The sequence below is a fragment of the Dromiciops gliroides genome, chromosome 2, assembly GCF_019393635.1.
Source record: "Dromiciops gliroides isolate mDroGli1 chromosome 2, mDroGli1.pri, whole genome shotgun sequence".
Taxonomy (NCBI): Eukaryota; Metazoa; Chordata; class Mammalia; order Microbiotheria; family Microbiotheriidae; genus Dromiciops; species Dromiciops gliroides.
The window spans coordinates 361,038,123-361,058,330 of NC_057862.1; the positions used below are offsets into that span (position 1 = coordinate 361,038,123).

The window sequence follows — 20,208 nt, forward strand, 5'->3', positions numbered from 1 at the left end:
GTAAACTCAATGTGGGCCATTTATAAAGTTCCACCACACTGCTTCACTCCCAAATTGATAAGCAAAATATTAAGAAGTCTCTTAACTAAATAATCAAAGCAGAGTTTATTTATGAGATACTATTTAAAATTAAGAATACAGGGAAATAAAATGTACAACCTGACTGCTTTCCTGCAGTCTCTTTCCCAACTGCTGCCTGAGCTTCGAACTTTTTTAATTCAATAAGGGCCTTAACTGCCTCCGGCCTCAGGGCACTCAGGTCCTTTATTCTAACTCTGAGCCCTTTTCACTTTGTAAATCCCCCTGCTCAGCTCCCTTCTTCTAACTCCTCTTAATCTTCACTTTCTCCAACCTATACCCTGTGCTGACCACTTCTGTGCTCTCCGCTGCCTCCTGTTCAGTCTGTCTTCTGCCACCTTTGCTCCTAGTCCTGCATTGCTGTTCATCTCGTCCCCCGTCTCCTTGTCCGAACTTCTTCTTAGCCTCTCTCGTCTGTCCTTGTCCGCCCCCCTTGCTGTCTAACTGCCAGGTCTATATATACCTTTTCTTCTCTCCACTCAACTCTCGGGGCTTCCTGCGCCCCCACACCAAGCTAATCTGCCAGCCAGGGCTGCAGCTGGTGGGGGGTGTGCTTGAGCAACTTGTGTCTCAGCACAGGCTATCCGGGATCTTTTGGATAGCTCTGCTCAGGTCGGAGGGAGCTGGGGGCTTTTTTCCCCCCAGCTGTCTGACCTGGCGTCTTGTACAGCCCACGGGGCTTTTTGTTGTTTTTTTTTTTTTTAATTTTGTGGGGCAATGGGGGTTAAGTGACTTGCCCAAGGTCACACAGCTAGTAAGTGTCAAGTGTCTGAGGCCGAATTTGAACTCAGATACTCCTGAATCCAGGGCCGGTGCTTTATCCACTACGCCATCTAGCTGCCCCTCCACGGGGCTTTTTGACTCAGCTGAAGCTGAGAGGGAGGGGAAGAGACCCTGAAGGCCTAAGGCTTTCTAATCTCAGCCTAAAGGTAGGGTCCCCAAATCAAAATAAATTTCCACAGTAGCATAATGGAATCTTATCCCCTTTCCCCCTGAATCTCAACAGATTAAAAAGATGAGTTGAATCTAATAAGATGAAATTCAGTAGAAATAGATATATAGGGGGCAGGTAGGTGGCGTAGTGGATAAAACACGGGCCTGAATTCAGGAGGATCTGAGTTCAAATCTGGCCTCAAACACTTGACACTCACTAGCTGTGTGACCTCGGGCAAGTCACTTAACTCCCATTGTCCTGCAAATAAAAAAGAAAGAAAGAAAGAAATATATAGTCCTATATTTGGGTTCAAAAAGTCAACTGCAGAAGGATTGAATGGAGAAGACCTCTTTAGACAGCAGTTAATGTGAAAAGGGCCTGGATGAAACATACATACACACATGCATACATATGTACGTGTGTGTGTATTTGGGAGGGAATCCAAATCAACTACAAGTTCATTAAAAGTCAGCATTGTGACACAGCAGCCAAAAAGTTTAATTCTATCTTGGGCTGCATTAATGAAGTAGTGTCTAGAAGAGAGCCAGTATTCCTGCCATACTCTGTAGTGGTCAGACCATATCTGAATTATACCTTTGTATCCAGTTCTAGGTAACACATTTTAGGAGGGACATTAAAAAACTGAAGTTTGTCCAGAATTGAACAGAATGGTAAAGGGTCTAGAAATTGTGTTTTATAAGCATCTATTCAAGTATAACTGAAGATGTTTATTTTGAAGAAGAGAAAACTAAGGGGAGACATGATAATTGTCTTCAAAAGTAAACGGCTGACTGGATTCAGGAGTTCCTGAGTTCAAATCCGGCCTCAGACACTTGACACTTACTAGCTGTGTGACCTTGGGCAAGTCACTTAAGCCCCATTGCCCTGCAAAAAAAAAAAAAAGTAAACGGCTGAAAAAGGCATTAATCTGGCTTGTTTTAAGTCATTCTAGGGTTGAGACTTAGTAGTTACAAGTTATAATGTGGCAGATTTCAGCTCCCTAGAAGAAAAATGTTCTAATGTTTGATACTGTCTGTTGACTGGAATGAGCTGCCCTGTGAGACATACTCTCCATTAAAGGAGATGTTCAAACAAAGATGACCACCAGTTACATGTCAGGGTGATAAAGGGCCTTTAGTCATGTCATATTAAACCTGGTAGAAGGAACTAGATACGTTTAGCCTGGAGAAGAGAAGACTGAAAGTGGGCATGGGCTCTGTTTTCAAACTTTTGAAAGGCTCTTGTGTGGAAGTGGGTTTAGACTTGTTCTGTTTGGCCCCAGAGGGCAGAACCAGCAATCTTGGGTACAGGTTACAAAATGGTAGTTTAGCTTTACTGTTAGGAAAAAATGCCTAGCAATGAGTTGAAATTTGAATGGTCCACTTCAAGAAGTGATGGGTTTCCCTTCCTTGTATTTTTTCAAGCAGAGATTGGATGACCACTTATTGGGTGTTGTAATTCTTTTTATGGATGGATTGAACAAGTTGGCCCCTCTAGTTCCTTCTAGGTCTCAGATGGGATTCTGGGTGATTCTGGGAATATTTTAGAAGGGATTCGGGCATTAGGCAACGGCTTGAATGAAGTGACCCCTAAGGTTCCTTCCATGCTAAAATTTCTATGTCTGAAAATGTGCATTGGTGAAACTTTACCTAGAGTCTTCTATAGGAGAGAGAACTTTTCCTAGGCTTGGTTCCTCTTTGGACAGTTAGTGTTGGCTGGGAGCAGCAGCACTTTCACATTGTGTTTCAGGTAGTAGTAGATGATGAGGATAGTGAGAAGCAAGATTCTGGACTGGAGAGTTTCCTAGAGTTGGAGTCCAGGGGCTTCTCCTTCCAGCTCTGTTCCGAAGATCCAGATAAGGCTCTCACACTGGTACGCTCCGTTCTGGCTAAGAAGCACCAGGCAGTGCAGGTAAGAGGATACACTCTCTGTTCCACAGGCCTAGGGCATCTGGGCTGTCCTTATCTGGTGTGTGTGTGTGTGTGCATGCGTGCACGCATGTGCATGCAAAGTGGCATGGGCCCTCCTCACATAGTACTGTATGAGAATTGCAACTGGGGTATGCTTATAGTGGAGGAAGCCTTCAGGAATATTTTAATTCAGCCATTCCCAAGCCCAGAACCTTTGCCTCAGTGCCCTTTTTTCCTGTCCTCCTCCCTGACACCCAGGTCTCTCTGCTGCTATTTTACCCACATATCCAATCCTAAAGTTACCAGACTTTCCTCCTTAGTTTCTTGACTCCAAAATTTAAAAAAGATCATGCCTTGGAAATGGTGGTAGCCTAGAGACCACAGCAGCCTGTTTTTAATGATATCCCATTTCTATTATTGATTTGGCTCTGGCTTATTTACACTGAGCCCCACCTGTTAATCTCTTGCATCCCTCTCATGATCACCATTTGCTCTGCTGCCTTGTTCCTGTTACACTTCCCGCCAGGGCCTGAGGCAGCAGCTTTCAACCTGTCAAGAGGCAGTGAGCTTCTGGCAGCATCAGCATACACAGTGGGAGGAAGAGGGTGAAGCCCTGAGGCAGCGACTCCAGAAGCTCACTGGGGAACGGGATGTCCTGGCAGGACAGACCCAGGGCCTCCAGGGGGAGGTGGACTCTCTCAACAGGTAAGCAGTCCTGCTGGTTGGTCACTAAGCCTTTCTGCCCGTCTGCTTCCACACTTGAGAAGGGAAGAGCCTTACTCTGGGACTTGTCTACCCCATCCTGCATGATACTTTGTTGAAACCTCATGGTGCTTAGGACCTTCATTGCTTGTCTAATTGTACTTATATTGAAGCCTTCTGGTCCAAGGAAAGAGTCTTTGGCCCCAGTAACAAAGGTGGAGAATTCAGGGGAAGCACCTGCTAATGTCTGGCATGGGTAAAGGCTTTTAGTCCAAGAGTCTCTGGTCACCCCCTTTCTCTTCCCAGGGATCGAGAGCACCTGGAAAAGGCTAGGGAGGAGCTCCAGCAGCAGCTGGAGGTCCTGGAACAGGAGGCCTGGCGCCTCCGCAGGGTCAACACAGAGCTTCAGCTGCAGGGGGACTTGGCTCAGGGGGAGAAGGCGGAGCAGGAGGAGGAGCTCCAGCAAGCTGTTCGAGAGAGGGATCGCCTGTGAGTATTGCCACTTCTGCTTTCCCTTTGGTACCTAACTTAAAATGCCCCTCAAAGCTTTTGCTTTTTTGTCTCTTCCTGTCTGCCAACATACACTTCATTGGAGAATAGATCAATAAGAAGCCTGTCTGAAATTGGGTCTAATTCAGTGCCTGTTTTGTATGGGAAAGAGAGCCCCAAAAGGAGGCAAGAAAGCAGAATCTGGGTTGGAAGGTCAAAGCTGGGTCTCAAGTTTGGATTTTGTTCAACTAATAAACTTTGATGGAGTTCATATTAAAAGAAGATTTTAATGGTTGTTTCCCCCAAAAGATCATATAGGACCATAGGGTCATTGATTGAAAATTAGAACAGGACCTTAGAAGTCATCTAAGCCAAACTCCACTCTTCATTTTAAAGACAAAGAAACAGACCCAGATCTTGCCTAAGATAAAATCACAGGTAGTAAGTGGCAGAGCCAGGACTGAGACCTGGACCCTGACTCTAAATCTGGTACTGTTTCCCTAGTACAGGCCCCCACCACTAAGGATCTTACAGTCTAGGAGGGAGACTGTGCACATACATAACTGTTGTAGATGTTTACTGAAGAGACAGCCCATTGAGGTATATGCAGATGTATTTTCATTGGTGATCCCTTCTCTCATTCCTTCTTCCTACAGTCAGGAGACTTTGAAGGGCCTGGAAGCAAGACAGTCTGCATCACTGAGCGAGCTGATCACCCTGAAGGAGGCACTAGAGAAGAGTCACCTGGAAGAGGAGCTGCTGAATCAAGAGAAAGAAGAGATGGCAAGAGCCCTGGCCAAGGTACAGACCAAAGCTTCTTAAACTGTGGGTCACAACCCGTTATGGCTGTGTAACTGAATGTGTGGGTTATGAAAAATATAGCGACAATCAAAGGTTATGTATACCTAGTTTATATACCTATGTACCTGGGATCACATAACAATTTCTCGGGTGAAAAGGGGTCACAAGTAGAAAAAGTTTAAGAAGCCTGGTATAGATCAACCTTGTCCCTCAGCCATGATGAGCAGAAAGATCTATATCTGGAGAGAGGGCATGACCGACTCCTTTAACCCAGAGAGAACAGAAAGATGGCTTCAGGTGAGAATTTAAGCAGAAAGAGGATCCTGCAATCAGCTTAACAGTATTAAAAGAAAGGAGCTATAGTGGGAGGTGGGAGCTGTTTGGGAAGGCAGAAAAGGAGAAAATCTTCATTTCTGTTTGGGGTTTTTTTTTGGGGGGGGGGGGGCGCGGGCAGGGCAATGAGAGTTAAGTGACTTGCCCAGGGTCACACAGCTAGTAAGTGTCAAGTGTCTGAGGCCGGATTTGAACTTAGGTCCTCCTGAATCCAGGGCCAGTGCTTTATCCACTGCACCACCTAGCTGTCCCCCTCTGTTTGTTTCTAGGCAGAACAGTCCATTGCTGAGCTGACAGGAACAGAGAGCACCCTCAAGGCAGAAGTAGCTGATCTTCGGGATACAGCAATCAAGCTGAGTGCACTGAATGAAGCCTTGGCCTTAGATAAAGTGGGGCTGAACCAACAGCTCCTGCAGGTGAGCTGCTGGGATCCCACTCCCTCCAAGCTCAGCATCTGCCCCCTAAGCCACATATGTGTTTTGCTGACATGTGCTTCTTGCCTTCCACTCCCCCTCTCTTAACACCTTTAACTTTCGGGGACTGTAGTTTGAGCAGGAAAATCAGTCTCTCCGTGGTAAAGTAGAGGAGGCAGAGAAGACCAGGAGTGCTGTGCAGATGGAACTGGATGATTCTGAAAGGCGAAAGGAGGCCCTCTGGGCAGAGAAGGCTCACCTCGAGATGCAGCTTCAGAAAGCCAAGGATGCTGAAGCAGAACTACAGGGGGATCTAAGCAAGATGAGAGAAGAGAAGACGGAAACCCAGGAGAAATTGGATGAGGTGAGAGGACACAGTACAGACCAGCAGGCAGAGGCAGGTGCTTCATTGGAATGTGTACTGGATCGGGAAGCAAGGGCCTAGAGTCACATTGCAGCTCTGCCATTTAGCACCTGTATTAACTTGGGCAAGTTACTTATCCTCTCTGGTCTTCAGTCTCACACCTCTGAAATGAAGGAGTAAGACAAAGGTTACTTCCAGCCCTAAGTCTAGAAGCCTATGATCTTAGTGCACTGGTTCCCCAGCATCTCAGTGCTACAACCCTTAACCACCAGTGACCACATTCACCCTCAAACCAACAAAAAAACCTTTGTTGCCACCATCAAAACGACTGTTTGAACAACTGTTCTCTGGCTCTCATTTCCCCCTTAGCTCCACAAGTTATAAAAACTGCCACAGGGAGAAAGCTTAGGCTCTCTTGTTTGACTTTGCAATTTCTTTCTCTTTAGGGTTCTGGAAATCTGAGCTTCATGATAACTTAGATTTTCTTACTGCACTTCTGTGAGAAAAGTAGTGCCAATATTGTTGTGTCTATTTTATAGATGAAGAGACTGAGGCCAGAGCCGAGCTGTGAATCTTAGCCTCCTAATTTCAACTACATCGCATTGCTTCCCTGACTTGAAGCTCCTTAGAAGGCCAACCCCTAATTTTGCAAACGTGACTTCAGGGTTCATCTCTCTCTATTTTCAAGACTAACTAGTTCCTAATCAGTTCCTAACTAGGATCATCTCAAAGGACAGAAGCCTTTTGTGAGGGACTAGAGTAGTTTCAAGGACAAGCTGGATTCTTTTTGGGGGGGGTGGGGGGGCAATGAGGGTTAAGTGATTTGCCGAGGGTTACAGAGCTAGTAAGTGTCAAGTGTTTGAGGCTGGATTTGAACTCAGGTCCTCCTGAATCCAGGGCCGGTGCTTTATCCACTTCGCCACCTAGCTGCCCCCAACAAGCTGGATTCTTTAAGATACTTATGTCATTGTTCCTGGGAAGGATCACATTAACCTGCCTAATGGTCTTGATTTTGCCTGTTCTCATCCCAAATGCACACAAAACTCCAGAGGCCCTGCTTCATAGTAGATCATTCCAGTGTTCTGTGACCTCTCATCTGGCCAAAGTTATAGGAATCCCAAGGAGGGAAATGGCTCAAGGATTGATCTTTTCTGCCTTATTCCTTTCCCCTTCTTCTTTTCTCACCCTCACTTCCGTTCTTTGTTCTTCTCAGGCAAGACGCCAGTTGGAGGTGGCTACTACAGAGCTGGAGCAGCTGCACCAGGAGACAGCTCGGCAAGGGCTCCTTCAAGAGAGGTTGAGCCAGGAGAAGGAGGCCCTGGTCCGGGACAAGGCTGCCCTAGAGGTGCACCTGAAGGCCTTGGAGCGGGACCGACAGAGTCTTTCTGAGCAGCTACTGGAACTCAGGTGGGACCTCTGTCATATTTTCAGCTCAGGTGTCCCCCTTCTCTAATACATTCTCCAGGATATCCCAAAAGTCTACATGTGACACTGTCTCCCAGTGGCTTCCTATCACTTTTAGGATCAAATACAAATTCTTTTTAACAGTTTAAAAGCCTTCACAACCAGCCTCCAACCTACCTTCTTTGGCTTGTGATACATTACTCCCTCTCAGGCACTCTACAGAATCTGGTCAAATTGTCCTTCTTCCTTTTTCTCCCACATGATGCTTTATTTCCCATGCCTGTGCCTTTGCACTTCCCCTTCCCTCCTAACCACTGGTGTCCTTCAAGGCCCAGCACAAGTTCCACCTTGTACATCAGACCTTTCCTCATCCCTGCCCCTCCCCCCACACACCATTTGTATCTCTGTCCTCTGTATGACTGAATATTTTGTATGTATATTTTGCACATACTTCTATAGATATTTATCTCTTCCAGTAGAATTTAAGTTACTTTTTGTCTTTGTAACTACAGTGCCTAATACTATGACTGGTGCTTAGTTGGTGCTTAATAAATGTTACTGATTGATTTCTAACCTATACAAATTGGCATGGACATGGGGGTGGGTTAACTGTGCAGGTTGCTTAGTCTCCCCTACCTCAACTACACCTAAGAAAATTAAGAATAAGTCGGGAACCCAGAACTAGATGTCCCTTGCCCTTCCTCTGTTTGTTGCAGATTGGTTGACAAAGCCTATGTGCTAGGGCCTGTAGCCTTCATTCTTAGCTAAGGCTACTCTGGGAGCTGCTGGGGGCTACTAGGCCTGGGGAGGGTCAGCTGGGGCTGCAAGGAGAGTTCTCCCTGACCTCTGGATCTCACAGCTCAGCCAAAGAACTGCTAGAAACCCACCTGTTTGAGGCTCAGCAGCAGAGCTCTCTGATGGAGGTTACCAAGGAGCAGCTGGCAGTGCAGATTCAAACAGTCACACAAGCCAAGGAGGTGATCCAAGGTGAGAGCCAGGCCAGCCTGGGGCCCCTTCCCTTTCAGAGAAACTGGGAGGAGCTGGAGGTCTGCTTCTGGGCAGGTCTCAGTCCTGGAGAAGGGTCCGTCACGTGCCCTTGTCAGGACCTAAGCACAGCTTCTTTTTTCAGGGGAGGTGCGGTGCCTTCAGATGGAATTGGAAGCTGAACGACGGCAGGCCGAGCAGGAGCGGGACACAGTGGCCAAGCATCGGGACCAGACAGAGCAGGAAAGTCGGGCAGCTCTGCAGCAGCAGCGGGCCACCTATGAGGAAGAACTGCGCCTGCTACAGGAGGAGAGGGTGAGGTGACTTAGGGGACTAGGGCACAAGCCTCAGTCTGGCCTGACAAGCCGGTCCCCAGAGGGAAGCCCCCTAGTATCTCCCCCTTTTTTTTTCCTCTCTCCTTATTCATGTAATCACACTGACCTTTACGGGCAGGACCTGTGAAGTCCCTGGTGTGTAGCAGGAGACAGTTGTTATCTTGTGCACCCTCATCTTCTAGTATAGCCATCTTTCTTGATTCTTAGTTCTTCATTATCCACCCTAACACTCTAGGCTTTAAGGCTCCTTTTGTCAGCCCGTCTGAAATTGGCTTGATGATTCTTAGGCTGCTTGAAATGCGCTACATCGATGTTAATGATAATCTTTATCATTATCATGATCATTATTACAATGAATGTGATTTGTCCTTGCATATTGTAACTACAGCAGATTTGTGGTACCTTCTGCATAGTTTCTTCTATGAATCTAGGAGACAGAATGCTCCCAACACAAGCAATAATTAGAAGAAATGTAATAGTGTATAGAACAGGGAACTGTGAAAAGCTGAGAAAGCTGCCTGAGGAGGCTGGCACAGTTCTGGCTTAGGTAGATGGGGGGATACCCAGGCAGAGAGATTCATGTGGAAACAGTAAGTGATTGAGTTTTCTAAGGCTTTGACAATCATGACACTCTGGGGATTCTCTTAGCTTGGTAGCTGCTCTAGGAAGAGCTCGTGCTGCTCCTGCTATTAGGGCCCAAGAATAATTAGACTGGGCTTGGACCAGTCTCTGGCTTTCCTGGAGTTCTCTCTCTCTCTGGGACCAGTAAGTGATGTTAAGGAGCTAGAATTTGCTTTGTTGTTTCGTCCATCTATGCTGATGCAGTTTCTTCTATGTGGCTAGGAAATGGATCACACCAAGCACAGGCAGGAATTGGAGGCCATATTAGAACAGATGGAAAGGGAGAAAGTGGAACTGGAAGAGACCTGTGAGAAGAAGCTAAGGCAGCTGCAGAAGGAGTCTGAAGCTGCCCAGGCACAGAGGATAGAGGATCACGCCCAGGCTGAAAGCAACAGATGTCAGGTAGGGAATAAGCATAAGGATACTTCTTTGCTTCTGTATTACCTTCAACATTTTCCCATTCTCTTCCTCTCTGATAAATTTGTCATATGTGGTGAATTGGTCACAGCCATGATGGTGAATTGATATGTCTTCCTTGGGTTATTACCACAAATACATAGTACTTTCAGGACTTCCTTGTTCTGATTGTAAGATAAGTTAAGACATTTCCTGACTTGAACCCTGTTCCCCATGCCAGCTGATTAAATGAGATGGTTTTATAGCAGCTATGGCTACAAGAGTGGTGAGCAGGGAAATCCTGCTGAGCACCTCTGCTCTGATGTGCATCTTCCTTGTCTCTGTGTGCAGATGCAACTAGAGATAGAAAAGGAAAGGATGTCACTACTGGAGACACTCTTGAAGACTCAGAATGAACTAGCTGATGCTGGCCAGCAACTGGAGCGACTGAGGAAGGACATGAAAGTTCAGAAATTAAAGGAACAGGTAGGGAGCCTGGCCCTGTTCATGATGGGAGTGAAAACTGCCATCAGCTGAGGGAGCTAAGCAGAAAGAAGATATGAGGTAGAGAGCCTGAGATAGCCATGAAAGGCATTGAAGAGATTTTAAAAAAACCCATAAAAATTGGGTTAGAGAGTTCTCTTAGGTGAAGAAGAAGTGGTTCCAGCGGAGGAATTGAAAGTTTTCTATGCAAATCAAAGGAGCAAGTGGGCCAGGAGACAAGGATTGAGAGCTTAAGCCACTATAGACAAATGAGCTAAGTCATTGCTTCCTACTTGTCTTTTCTCCTTCACAGGAGAATATAGAGAGCCTTTGGGCCCAACTGCAGGAGGCTCAGGAGGCTGTGAAGGAGACAAGAAGAAACCACCAAGATGACCTTGCCACCCTTCAGGAAGAGACAAACATCCTGTTGCGGCAAAGAGAGAACCTACAGAAACAGGTCATATAGAGCCCTGCCCCACCGAGGCAGTGTGGGAGAAGTGTAAAGCTGCTTTCCTGAACTGTGTGGGGTTTTCTTTTTAGCATAAGGGAAGTGCAGGCCCAACTAAGCATTGTCTGCACTTCTTCCTGTCAGAACTTCTTGTGGATTGAGGGGTGCTCCAGGCTGGAATTGTTAGAATTGTTTAAAAGTTCTTCTATAGCTGAAATCTCCCCCTGCCCCCATCTGGGAAACTTCATTTATTGATACTAACTCTGCCCTATGACATCAAATAGGTCAACTCCAATCCCTCTTCCACACGACAATATTAAGTCTTTTATTCTCCAGACTAAATATTCCCAATTCCTTTAATTGATCATTGTATGACATAGTTCTACCCACACTTATTGGGGATAGTTTCCTTCCCTCGGTAGGAAGCCCTTTCCTCCAACCCCTTCTCTTTGCTAATAACCTTTTCCAGTGATTTAGTTATGTTGACCCAAGATCATTTGCCTGCTATGTGACTTTGAAGCAGCAGAGATCCTCCTCCCTCCTTCCCTAACAACGTGTGAAGTAGAGGACACAGATGCCAAAGTGAAAGCCATATAGTTGTCAGAGATGAGGGAGAGAGGACCTGGTAGAAAGTCACTGATTTTCTTAGAAACTGCATGTGTATTTATAATAGACCAAATAATAGTAACAAAACTGAAGAACCCTCCAGCCTGTAGAATCTTGAGTGATTGCTCCTGCCAGCCCTCTGGTGCCTCATGCTTTTGCTTTTCCAGGTACAAGACTTGAAGGCCCAACTGGTCACTAGTGAAGACTCATGTAGGCTGGCAGAACACAAGGCTCAGCTACAGCTACAAGAGGCCCAAGAGTATACACGTATACTGGAGCAGGAAAAAGCCAGGTAGGCAGCTGGAGCCATCCAGCCATGCTTTATGGGTAGATGTCTGGCTACCATGCATGTCATAAGGCTGGTCAAATCATCAGCCAGCCAACCAACAGGTTAACTACCTGTTACCTTCCCAGGTCTGTGCTAGGTGCTGTGAGGGTATCATGCCAGGGTTACAAGAGATAGGAGAGTCTAAGTCCCTGCCCTCAGAGCTTATCTAGTTGCTGAAGCAAGAGTATTGTACGTTACTAAAGAACCAATCAACAGCCATTCATTAAGCTTTTACTATGTGCCTGGCACATAATTTAGAAGTCACTTGACCCCCATTGCCCAGCAAAAAAACCCAAACCCTAACCTTTACTATTTACCTCTGCTCTTAGTGATCTCTTCCCAATATAAATTCCTATAGCAGGGACAGCTAGGTAGCGCAGTGGATAGAGCACCAGCCCTGGATTCAGGAGAACCTGAGTTCAAATCCGAACTCAGACACTTGACACTTACTAGCTGTGTGACCCTGGGCAAGTCACTTAACCCTAATTGCCTCACCAAAAAAAAAATTCCTGTCATACTAGTGGTCTGTACCACTCATTCAGCAATTAGTTTATACTGCATTGTATTGGTATTTTTTATATGTTCCTGACTTCCCAATTAAGATGTAAGTCTCTCCATCTCTTTGTATCCATAATACTTAGCCCAAATTCCTATATATAAGAGACATTCAGTAAATGTTGAATGAATGAATGATAACTTGAGCTGGGTCTTAAAGGATAGGTTTGATTTGAATAGGTGAAGGAAGAGTTGGGGATGGGGAAAGAGAAAGGAACATCCGAGAAGAAAATCCTTTCTGAGAATTTACTTATTTTTTGGTTTCTTGGTCCACATGGTTTAATTATAGGTTCTTTGCTTTCACTTCTTCACCTTTTCCATATATCTTCCTCATTGGGCCCACTTGACCTTAGTTCTTGCTTTCCCAGTCCTAGATCCCTGTCTCTTCTCTCTCAGTCTATAAAAGTAAGAACTGTGTTTGACATCTAGTATCTGGTAATCAGCTTGCTTCTGACCCCTTCAGTAGTGCTCATACCATGAGTACCAATCCTAGTCTCTGTTTCACTCTACACTTTATGGTAATATGAGTGGAGGTGATGATCTGATCCAGGGGTTCTTAACCTTTGTGCTGGATTCCTTTGGCCATGTGGTGAAACCTAAGGACTCCTTCTGAAAATGTTTTTAAATGCATAAAATAAGATACAAAGGATTGTAAAGGAAACCAGTTACCTTAAAATAGTGTTTATAGACAGCAGGATTATCATCAAGTGCAGTCTAGCAATAGGTCTAGTAACTATAGTAATTTTGAAGTAGTGATGAGTATAAATGTAATATGAAAATATCTTTGATTTCTGTTGGTAACAAATTCAGGTACTGCTAATACTACTGTGGTTTGTTACCATATTCACAATTGAAGGAAATGCTAAATCTTACTAGAGCCTAGTGAAAATAAAAAATTCCCATCCAAGTTTGTAATCTTTTCTGAAATCTATTCCTGGATTCTGTGGATTGTGGGGGAGGGGGGGCACTGAGCTGTGTGGAATTAGTCTGTCATTGGTAAGGGTGCCCTCTGATGGAGCTAAAGAGTAAAATTCTGAGATCCTCTTTTATGAGCAAGAAGATACAGAAGAGTCTAATCAGCAAGGGATTTGGGTTTACCTTTCATCTGTCCAGCACAGTGACCACCATTATATTTATTCCTCCCTCTCCTAGTGCATTCCTCTTCCTCACCCTCCCATTGTTCTTTTGAGATCATCTCAGCATAATAGAATCATACCCAGACTCTGCCTAATTGAACTCCCTCTAAGACCCCTGGTGTTGATATAGTTCTAAAGAATTACATGTATTATCTCCCCCATAATAATATAAGCACACATAGCTGGGTGACCTTGGGCAAGTCACTTAACCCTCATTGCCCCACAAAACATATATATATATATATATATATATATATATATATATATATATATATATATATATATATATATATGAGACACAGTTTGACCTTGTTTAGTCCCTTATGATTTCTTTTTTCTTTTTTTCTTTTTTCTTTTGTGGGACAATGAGGGTTAAGTGACTTGCCCAGGGTCACACAGCTAGTAAGTGTCAAGTGTCTGAGGCTAGATTTGAAACTCAGGTCCTCCTGTATCCAGGGCTGGTGCTTTATCCACTGTGCCATCTAGCTGCCTCCCCCCCCCCCAGTTCTATTTTAATCTAGTTCTGTCTGGCAGTTTGCTGCTGGTGAATTTGACACCTTCATCTTTCCAACCCTCTTACTTTCCAGATGAGGAAATTGAGGCCCTGAGAGGTTAGTTGACTTGGCCAAAGTCACAAAGGTAATAGATAGCAAAACTAATATTTGAACTGCTGACTCGCATGCTTTCCACTGTACCATGCTGCCTGAATAGCTAATAATGTCAGAGAATAAATAATCAAATGACAAAATATCTGGTTCAGTCAGAGAGAGGAGAGATCCCAGTGGGCTGGAGTAGTCAAGGAAAACTTCATGGAGAAAGTGGGAATTAAATTGAATCCAGAAAAATAAGTATCAGGAATGGGTAGGAAGGAAGGAAGGATGAAAGTAGTTATTAAGCAACTACTATGTGTCAGGCAGGAAGTGCTTTACAAATACCCTGGGAGGTATATGCTAATTATTATTCCCATTTCACAGTTGAAGAAACTGAGGCAGACAGAGGTCAGGTGACTTGCCCAGGGTCCCACAGATAATAAGTATCTGAGGCAAGATTCAAACTCAGGTCTCTGTCCTAGATGTCTACAGTGGTCCAGTGGATAGAGTAAAGTATTCAGGAAAGTAGGATAATATGAACAAAGACTAGGTGGCAAGAATAAGCCTGCCTAATATGGAACCTGACAAATCAGCAAAATAATTTGTTTGGAGCTAGATATGTAGGGTAGATCCAAATTATGAGAGCCCTGAAGACCAAGAAGAAGAATTTTTAAACAGGAGCTATCATAAATTTTTGAGGAATAACAAAATTTAGGAAGATTAATCTAGTAATAGTATTTAGTGTAGGGGCAGCTAGGTGGCACAGTGGATAGAGCACTGGCCCTGGATTCAGGAGGACCTGAGTTCAAATCCAGCCTCAGACACTTGACACTTAACTAGCTGTGTGGCCTTGGGCAAGTCACTTAACACCCCCCCCCCCAAAAAAAAAAATTAGTATTTAGGGTAGGTTAGAGAAATTAGAAAGGAGGCCAACAAGGAGTTTGTGGGTAGAGGAGAGTAGTAGTCATGAAAATACAAAGTAAGGAAGGATTGCTCTGACGAGGTGACTTGATTGGCCACAGGAGATAAAGGAGAGTCAGAGGTCAAAGAGTTTTGACCTGGAAAACTAAGCTAATTATAGACAAGGGAAATCATTCTAGTTTGGGCTTAGGTCCACAATGCTTACCTCCCACTTTGATGATTGACATAGAACTAAAGCAGCTTCCTTGAGAGTGGACTATCCTTACACTGCCAGTGTCTTCTTTGCTAACCATTGTTTTATTAGATTTGTAGTGTTCAGTAGACATGACCAGCCAGGCAGAGGAACAGGTAACAATGGTCTCAGTTCCTTCTTCCTTTTCTTTGCAGCCTGGTTAAGTCTCTTACAGAGAAGGAGCAAACACTCCTAATCTTACAAGAGGCTGATTCAGTCCAACAGCAAGAGCTGAGCTCCCTGCGCCAGGATGTGAAGGAGGCCCAGGGGGAACAGGAGCAGCTGAGTTCCCAGGTACCTTAGTGCCTCCTGTGCCCTTTCCCTTACTCCCATGGTGGAAGCCTTCTTAGCCTCTGCCCTTTAGGAAGATTTAGGGGGCAAATCCCTGTCCATGAGTGCAGTGGCCCTCTTTGTGCTTTTAAAAGTTTTCTTTTTTATAATTCTTTATTGATGTCTTTTGTTTTTATATTATTCTTTCTGGACATGCCTGCCCCCAACACACACAAACAAGTAAGCTTTCCCTTACAACAGTGAAAAGCACTTAAACAAAACTAAATGACTCAATGACCATGTGTGGCAGTGTGTGCAACATGCTGCATCAGCAGTGCCCCATCTTTACAAGGACGAGAGGGAGATTCATTACCTTCTTTCATCTCAGAGAACAAGATTGGTCATTACCAAGACGACAGATTCAGCCTTGTTTTAGTATTCTTTTATGGTGTTGCAATTGTATGTATTATTTTCCTGGTTCAGCTTATCTCAGTCTGTAATAATAGCTAGCATTTCTTTAAGGTTTGTTCTTCACAGTGACCCTCAGAGGTAGTAGGTACTATTATTTTTCCCATTTTATAAATGAGGAAATGAGCCTTAAGAGATTAAATGGCAGGATTCAAACTCAGGACTTCCTGACTCTAGCCAATGTGCCACCTAGCTGTTTTCATATCAGTTTGTATAAATCTTTTCCATGTTTCTCTGAATTCTTTATATTTGTCTTTTCTTAAAGCACAATAATATACCAATAAATTCATATGCCACAGTTTGTTCAGCCAGTTCTCAATCAGTGGGAAACTACTTTGTTTCTAGTTTTTTGTTACTAGAGAAATTGTTTATTTTTCAGGGCAATGAGGGTTAAGTGCCTTGCCCAGGGTCACACAGCTAGTAAGTGTCAGAGGTCAAATTTGAACTCAGGTCCTCCTGACTCCAGGGTCGGTGCTCTGTCCTTTGCATCACCTAGCTGCCCCCTAGAGAAATTGTTGCTATGAATATTTTGGCATATACGGAACCTTTTTTTCTATCTTTGACTTACTTGGGATTTATGCCCAGGGTCTCTGGGTCAATGAATTGGGACAGTTTCTTACATAGTTTCAAATTGTTTCCCAGCATGGTTGGACTAGTTCATGACTTCAACAGTGTATTAGTATGCTTGTTTTCCCTTAGTCTATCCAACATGGACTATTTCTCTCTTTTATCAGCTTTGCCAGATTTTCTTCTTGTATTTCTTAAGAGCCTTAGAGTCATCAACTCATTAGAGGTGAAAGAGACCTACACATCATCTAGTCAGTCCCTCATTTCCAGTTGAGAAAATCAAGGCTGAGAAAGGGAAAATAACATCTGAGGTCATAGAATTAGTTTATGGCAGAGTTAGGGGAAGGACCCAAGCCTCTGGTTTCTTAGTCCAGTTCGCCTCTCCATTTGTGGAGAATGTAGCTGAGATTTTTTTGTCTTGAACATCTAGAAGCATGTAGAAGCCTGAGCCCAGGCCATCACTGAATCTCAGAGTTGGAAGAGCCCTCAGAGGCCATCCAGTCCAATCTGCACCTGAGTATGAATGCCCTCTGTAACGGACACTATGGGGCATGGAGTGTCTGAGACCGGATTTGAACTCAGGTCCTCCTGAATCCAGGGCCAGTGCTCTATCCACTGCACCACCTAGCTGCCCCAGCCCATTGAACTTTTGAATAGCTCTATTTCATGTAAAAAAAAAAAATCTCCCTTGACCTGTGGTCCTGTCTCCCTGCAACTTCCACTCATTGTTGCTTATTCTTTCCTTTAGGATCAAGCTGACCAATTCTAATCCCAATTCCACCTGGAGGCTCTTTAAATAAAAATAGCTATGAGGTCCCCCTCACATCTTTTCTTCTCCAGATAAAATGTCCCTACTTTATTCAGCCAGGATCTCTATGGAAAGATCCTTTACAATCCTAGTCACCCTCTTAAGGATACTCTTCTGCTTAGAAAGGCTCTTCCTGAAATGTGACATACAGAAATTAATACAATACTGCAGGAATAGTTTGACCAGGGCACAATGTAGCTGATCTCTGTCCTCTCTCTAGTTCTGAGACTAGAGACTTTTGAGTCTCTTAATGCAACTTAATCTCATATTAGCTTTTTTTTTAGTTTTTTAAAAATTTGTGATATATAATTATGTTTTATACATATATCAAAGATATAATATATACATACACATATACATATATGTATATGTCATATATAATGTAAGTTTTCTACATTATTCCATTTAGATATACCAATATATCTTCTGTTTGTTTGTTGGGGGGTTTTTTGTATTTTTGTGAAGCAATTGGGGTTAAGTGAATTGCCCAGGGTCACACAGCTAGTAAGTGTTAAGTGTCTAAGGCCAGATTTGAACTCAGGTGCTCCTGAATCTAGGGCCGGTGCTCTATCCACTGTGCCACCTAGCTGCCCACCAAGATATTTTCTAATACATAGAACTTTTGCCCACCATGTTGAGTTTTTAGTCCATGAAGACTTGGACATCTTTGAACCCATGCTTTCCCTGTCATGCATTTGTGAAGCTAATTATTTAAATAAACTAAAATATAAGGCTACATTTATCTTTATTAAATGTTATTTTATTTGGCCCTCTGTGCCAGCCTGTTAGGATTTCTTTGGATCTGGATTCTGTCATCCAGTGTTTTTATCACTGTATTATCATAGCTCTCTCTTGCAAGATGGGGGAAGGAAATAAGCATTCATATAATGTCTACTATGTGCCAGGCACTGTGCTAAACACTTTACTAATATTATTTGATCCTTACAGCAACCCTGAGAGGAAGATGCTATTATTATCCCCATTTCACAGTTGAGGAAGCCAAGGCAAACATTAAGTGACTTGCCCAGGGTCTTTGAGACAGCATTCAAACTTGCACCTTCCTACTCCAGGCCTAGTACTCTGTCCTCTGAATCATCTAGCTGCCTCTAGAGATATTCTCTCTTCCCTTTTCTTCCTCCATTGAGTATGTTCCTTCGCCATCAGGTACAGTTTCTGAAAGAAGAAGTGCAGAAAAAGGAGGCTTCTCTTCTGGATCAAGAAACACTTTTGGAGAAATTGGAAACATCACAGAAGACAGAGCAGCAGTTGAGGGCCTCACTGTTGACACAAGAAACTAAGGCAGCCCAGCTGCAGGTACAGCTGTGCAGTGTGGAAAGCCAAGTAGGGGCTCTGGTTTTAGAGCAGCGGCATGGACGTCAGGCACAGGCACAGCTAGCCAGTCTCTACTCAGTCCTACAGCAAACCTTTGGGACAGCTGTTGAGAGCAAGCCAGAGCTGAGTGGTGCTGGAGATGCCTCTCCTTGTCCCTGGAATCCCAAAACCTTGGGGCCAGGTGAGTCAACTGATGGGGAACTGATCATTTTGTCCAAGGAGCAGTGTGGGGTCCAATGCAAAGACATGGGTGGGACCTTGAGAAAGAAAAGGAATTAGAATTTGTGATAGAGAACCGACTATTGGAGGAGGAGGAAGAGAAGGGAGGCCAAAGGGAGAGCAGGTGGGTATATCAGGAGGGGTCTCTGACTAAACCTTAGCTTCTTCCCTTTATCTAAGATATCCAGTTCTGAAGATAATATACCCGTCCCTTGTTTCTCATTTTTTCAGAACAAGAGAGTGCAGAGAATTTCCTTAAAAGCCAGATTGCCCTAACTAACTTCAGCACTGAGGGTGTGGCATCAGCCCTTCACAAGCTCCAAAGAGACCTCTGGAGGGCACGTCATGCTCGGGTATGTGGCCTCATTTCTTATATTGAAGTTTCTACAGCCTTACCTCCTCCCTTCTAGCTCTTCTGTCTTGTCTGATGCACATGAAGGAGGAAGATATAATAGTCAAACATTGCATTCTTGAGATCAATTCAGGATTCAAAGGGATTCAATCCCTTTCTTGGTAATCTAGCCAAGACCTGGATAATTTTTGGTTTCAAGATCCCAGAAAGGCTGATTCCAGAGCTTCCTGGAAGTTAAGATTGTCATCTGTTAAGCCCGTGGTATTCCCAGGGCTTCAGACTGAGTTCTTAGGTCCCTCTAATTAGTTTTCTACCCAATCAGAAATACTTCTTGAACATCATCTACTGTTTCCACATCCACACAAAGAGGAGATAAGATTAGTTAGTCCCTTCCAGCTCTAACGTTCTACTTTCCTTCTTTCTTTCTTTTTTTTTTTTTTTTGCGGGGCAATGAGGGTTTAGTGACTTGCTCAGGGTCACACAGGTAGTAAGGGTCAAGTGTCTGAGGCTAGATTTGAACTCAGTTCCTCCTGAATCCAGGGCCAGTGCTTTATCCACTGCACCACCTAATTGCCCACCATTCATCCTGATAATATATCTTGCTGCTGGACCCAGATGGCTCCAGAGGAGAGAGTAAGGATGGTGACTTTGCACAATCCTCCCTCACTTAAATCCAATTCACTGCTAGTTATGACATCTGTCACGGTCCTTTTAGAGAACGAAGGACAAACAACAACAACAGAGTAGTACATGACACCCAGTATGTGACACAGATAAAGAATGCTAGAATAAAACTCTGTAAGTTAGAGTGATTAGAGGAGACTTCCTGGAGGAAAAGAAACTTGACTTGGACCTTGAAGGACAGGTAGAAAAAAATCTTTTTTCTTTCTTTCTTTTTTTTTTTTTTGTGGGGCAATGAGGGTTAAGTGCCTTGTCCAGGGTCACACAGCTAGTAAGTGTCAGGTGTCTGAGGCTAGTTTTGAACTCAGGTCCTCCTGAATCCAGGGCCAGTGCTTTATCCACTGCACCACCTAGCTGTCCCTAGAAAAAAATCTCAAGGGTGAGGAGGATGGAACTACTGAATGACCTGGTCTCATTCTGAATCTCTGGGATTTGAAAAGAACCAGAC

The 20,208-nt window shown here is 44.2% G+C and overlaps 1 protein-coding gene across 6 annotated transcripts in view; it reads left to right on the forward strand.

The window, feature by feature from the left end:
* CEP250 (centrosomal protein 250) overlaps positions 1-20,208 on the forward strand; it is a 44,351-nt gene that overhangs the window by 15,496 nt on the left and 8,647 nt on the right. For all 6 annotated transcript variants that reach the window (XM_043986638.1, XM_043986637.1, XM_043986640.1 and 3 more), the window contains 16 exons: positions 2,762-2,923; positions 3,449-3,627; positions 3,931-4,113; positions 4,770-4,914; positions 5,517-5,663; positions 5,794-6,024; positions 7,238-7,431; positions 8,288-8,415; positions 8,558-8,727; positions 9,591-9,770; positions 10,116-10,250; positions 10,561-10,704; positions 11,469-11,593; positions 15,219-15,357; positions 18,341-18,689; positions 18,959-19,080. In XM_043986638.1, coding sequence (XP_043842573.1) covers positions 2,762-2,923; positions 3,449-3,627; positions 3,931-4,113; positions 4,770-4,914; positions 5,517-5,663; positions 5,794-6,024; positions 7,238-7,431; positions 8,288-8,415; positions 8,558-8,727; positions 9,591-9,770; positions 10,116-10,250; positions 10,561-10,704; positions 11,469-11,593; positions 15,219-15,357; positions 18,341-18,689; positions 18,959-19,080 — 2,733 coding nt within the window. The remainder of the gene's footprint in view (positions 1-2,761; positions 2,924-3,448; positions 3,628-3,930; positions 4,114-4,769; positions 4,915-5,516; positions 5,664-5,793; positions 6,025-7,237; positions 7,432-8,287; positions 8,416-8,557; positions 8,728-9,590; positions 9,771-10,115; positions 10,251-10,560; positions 10,705-11,468; positions 11,594-15,218; positions 15,358-18,340; positions 18,690-18,958; positions 19,081-20,208) is intronic.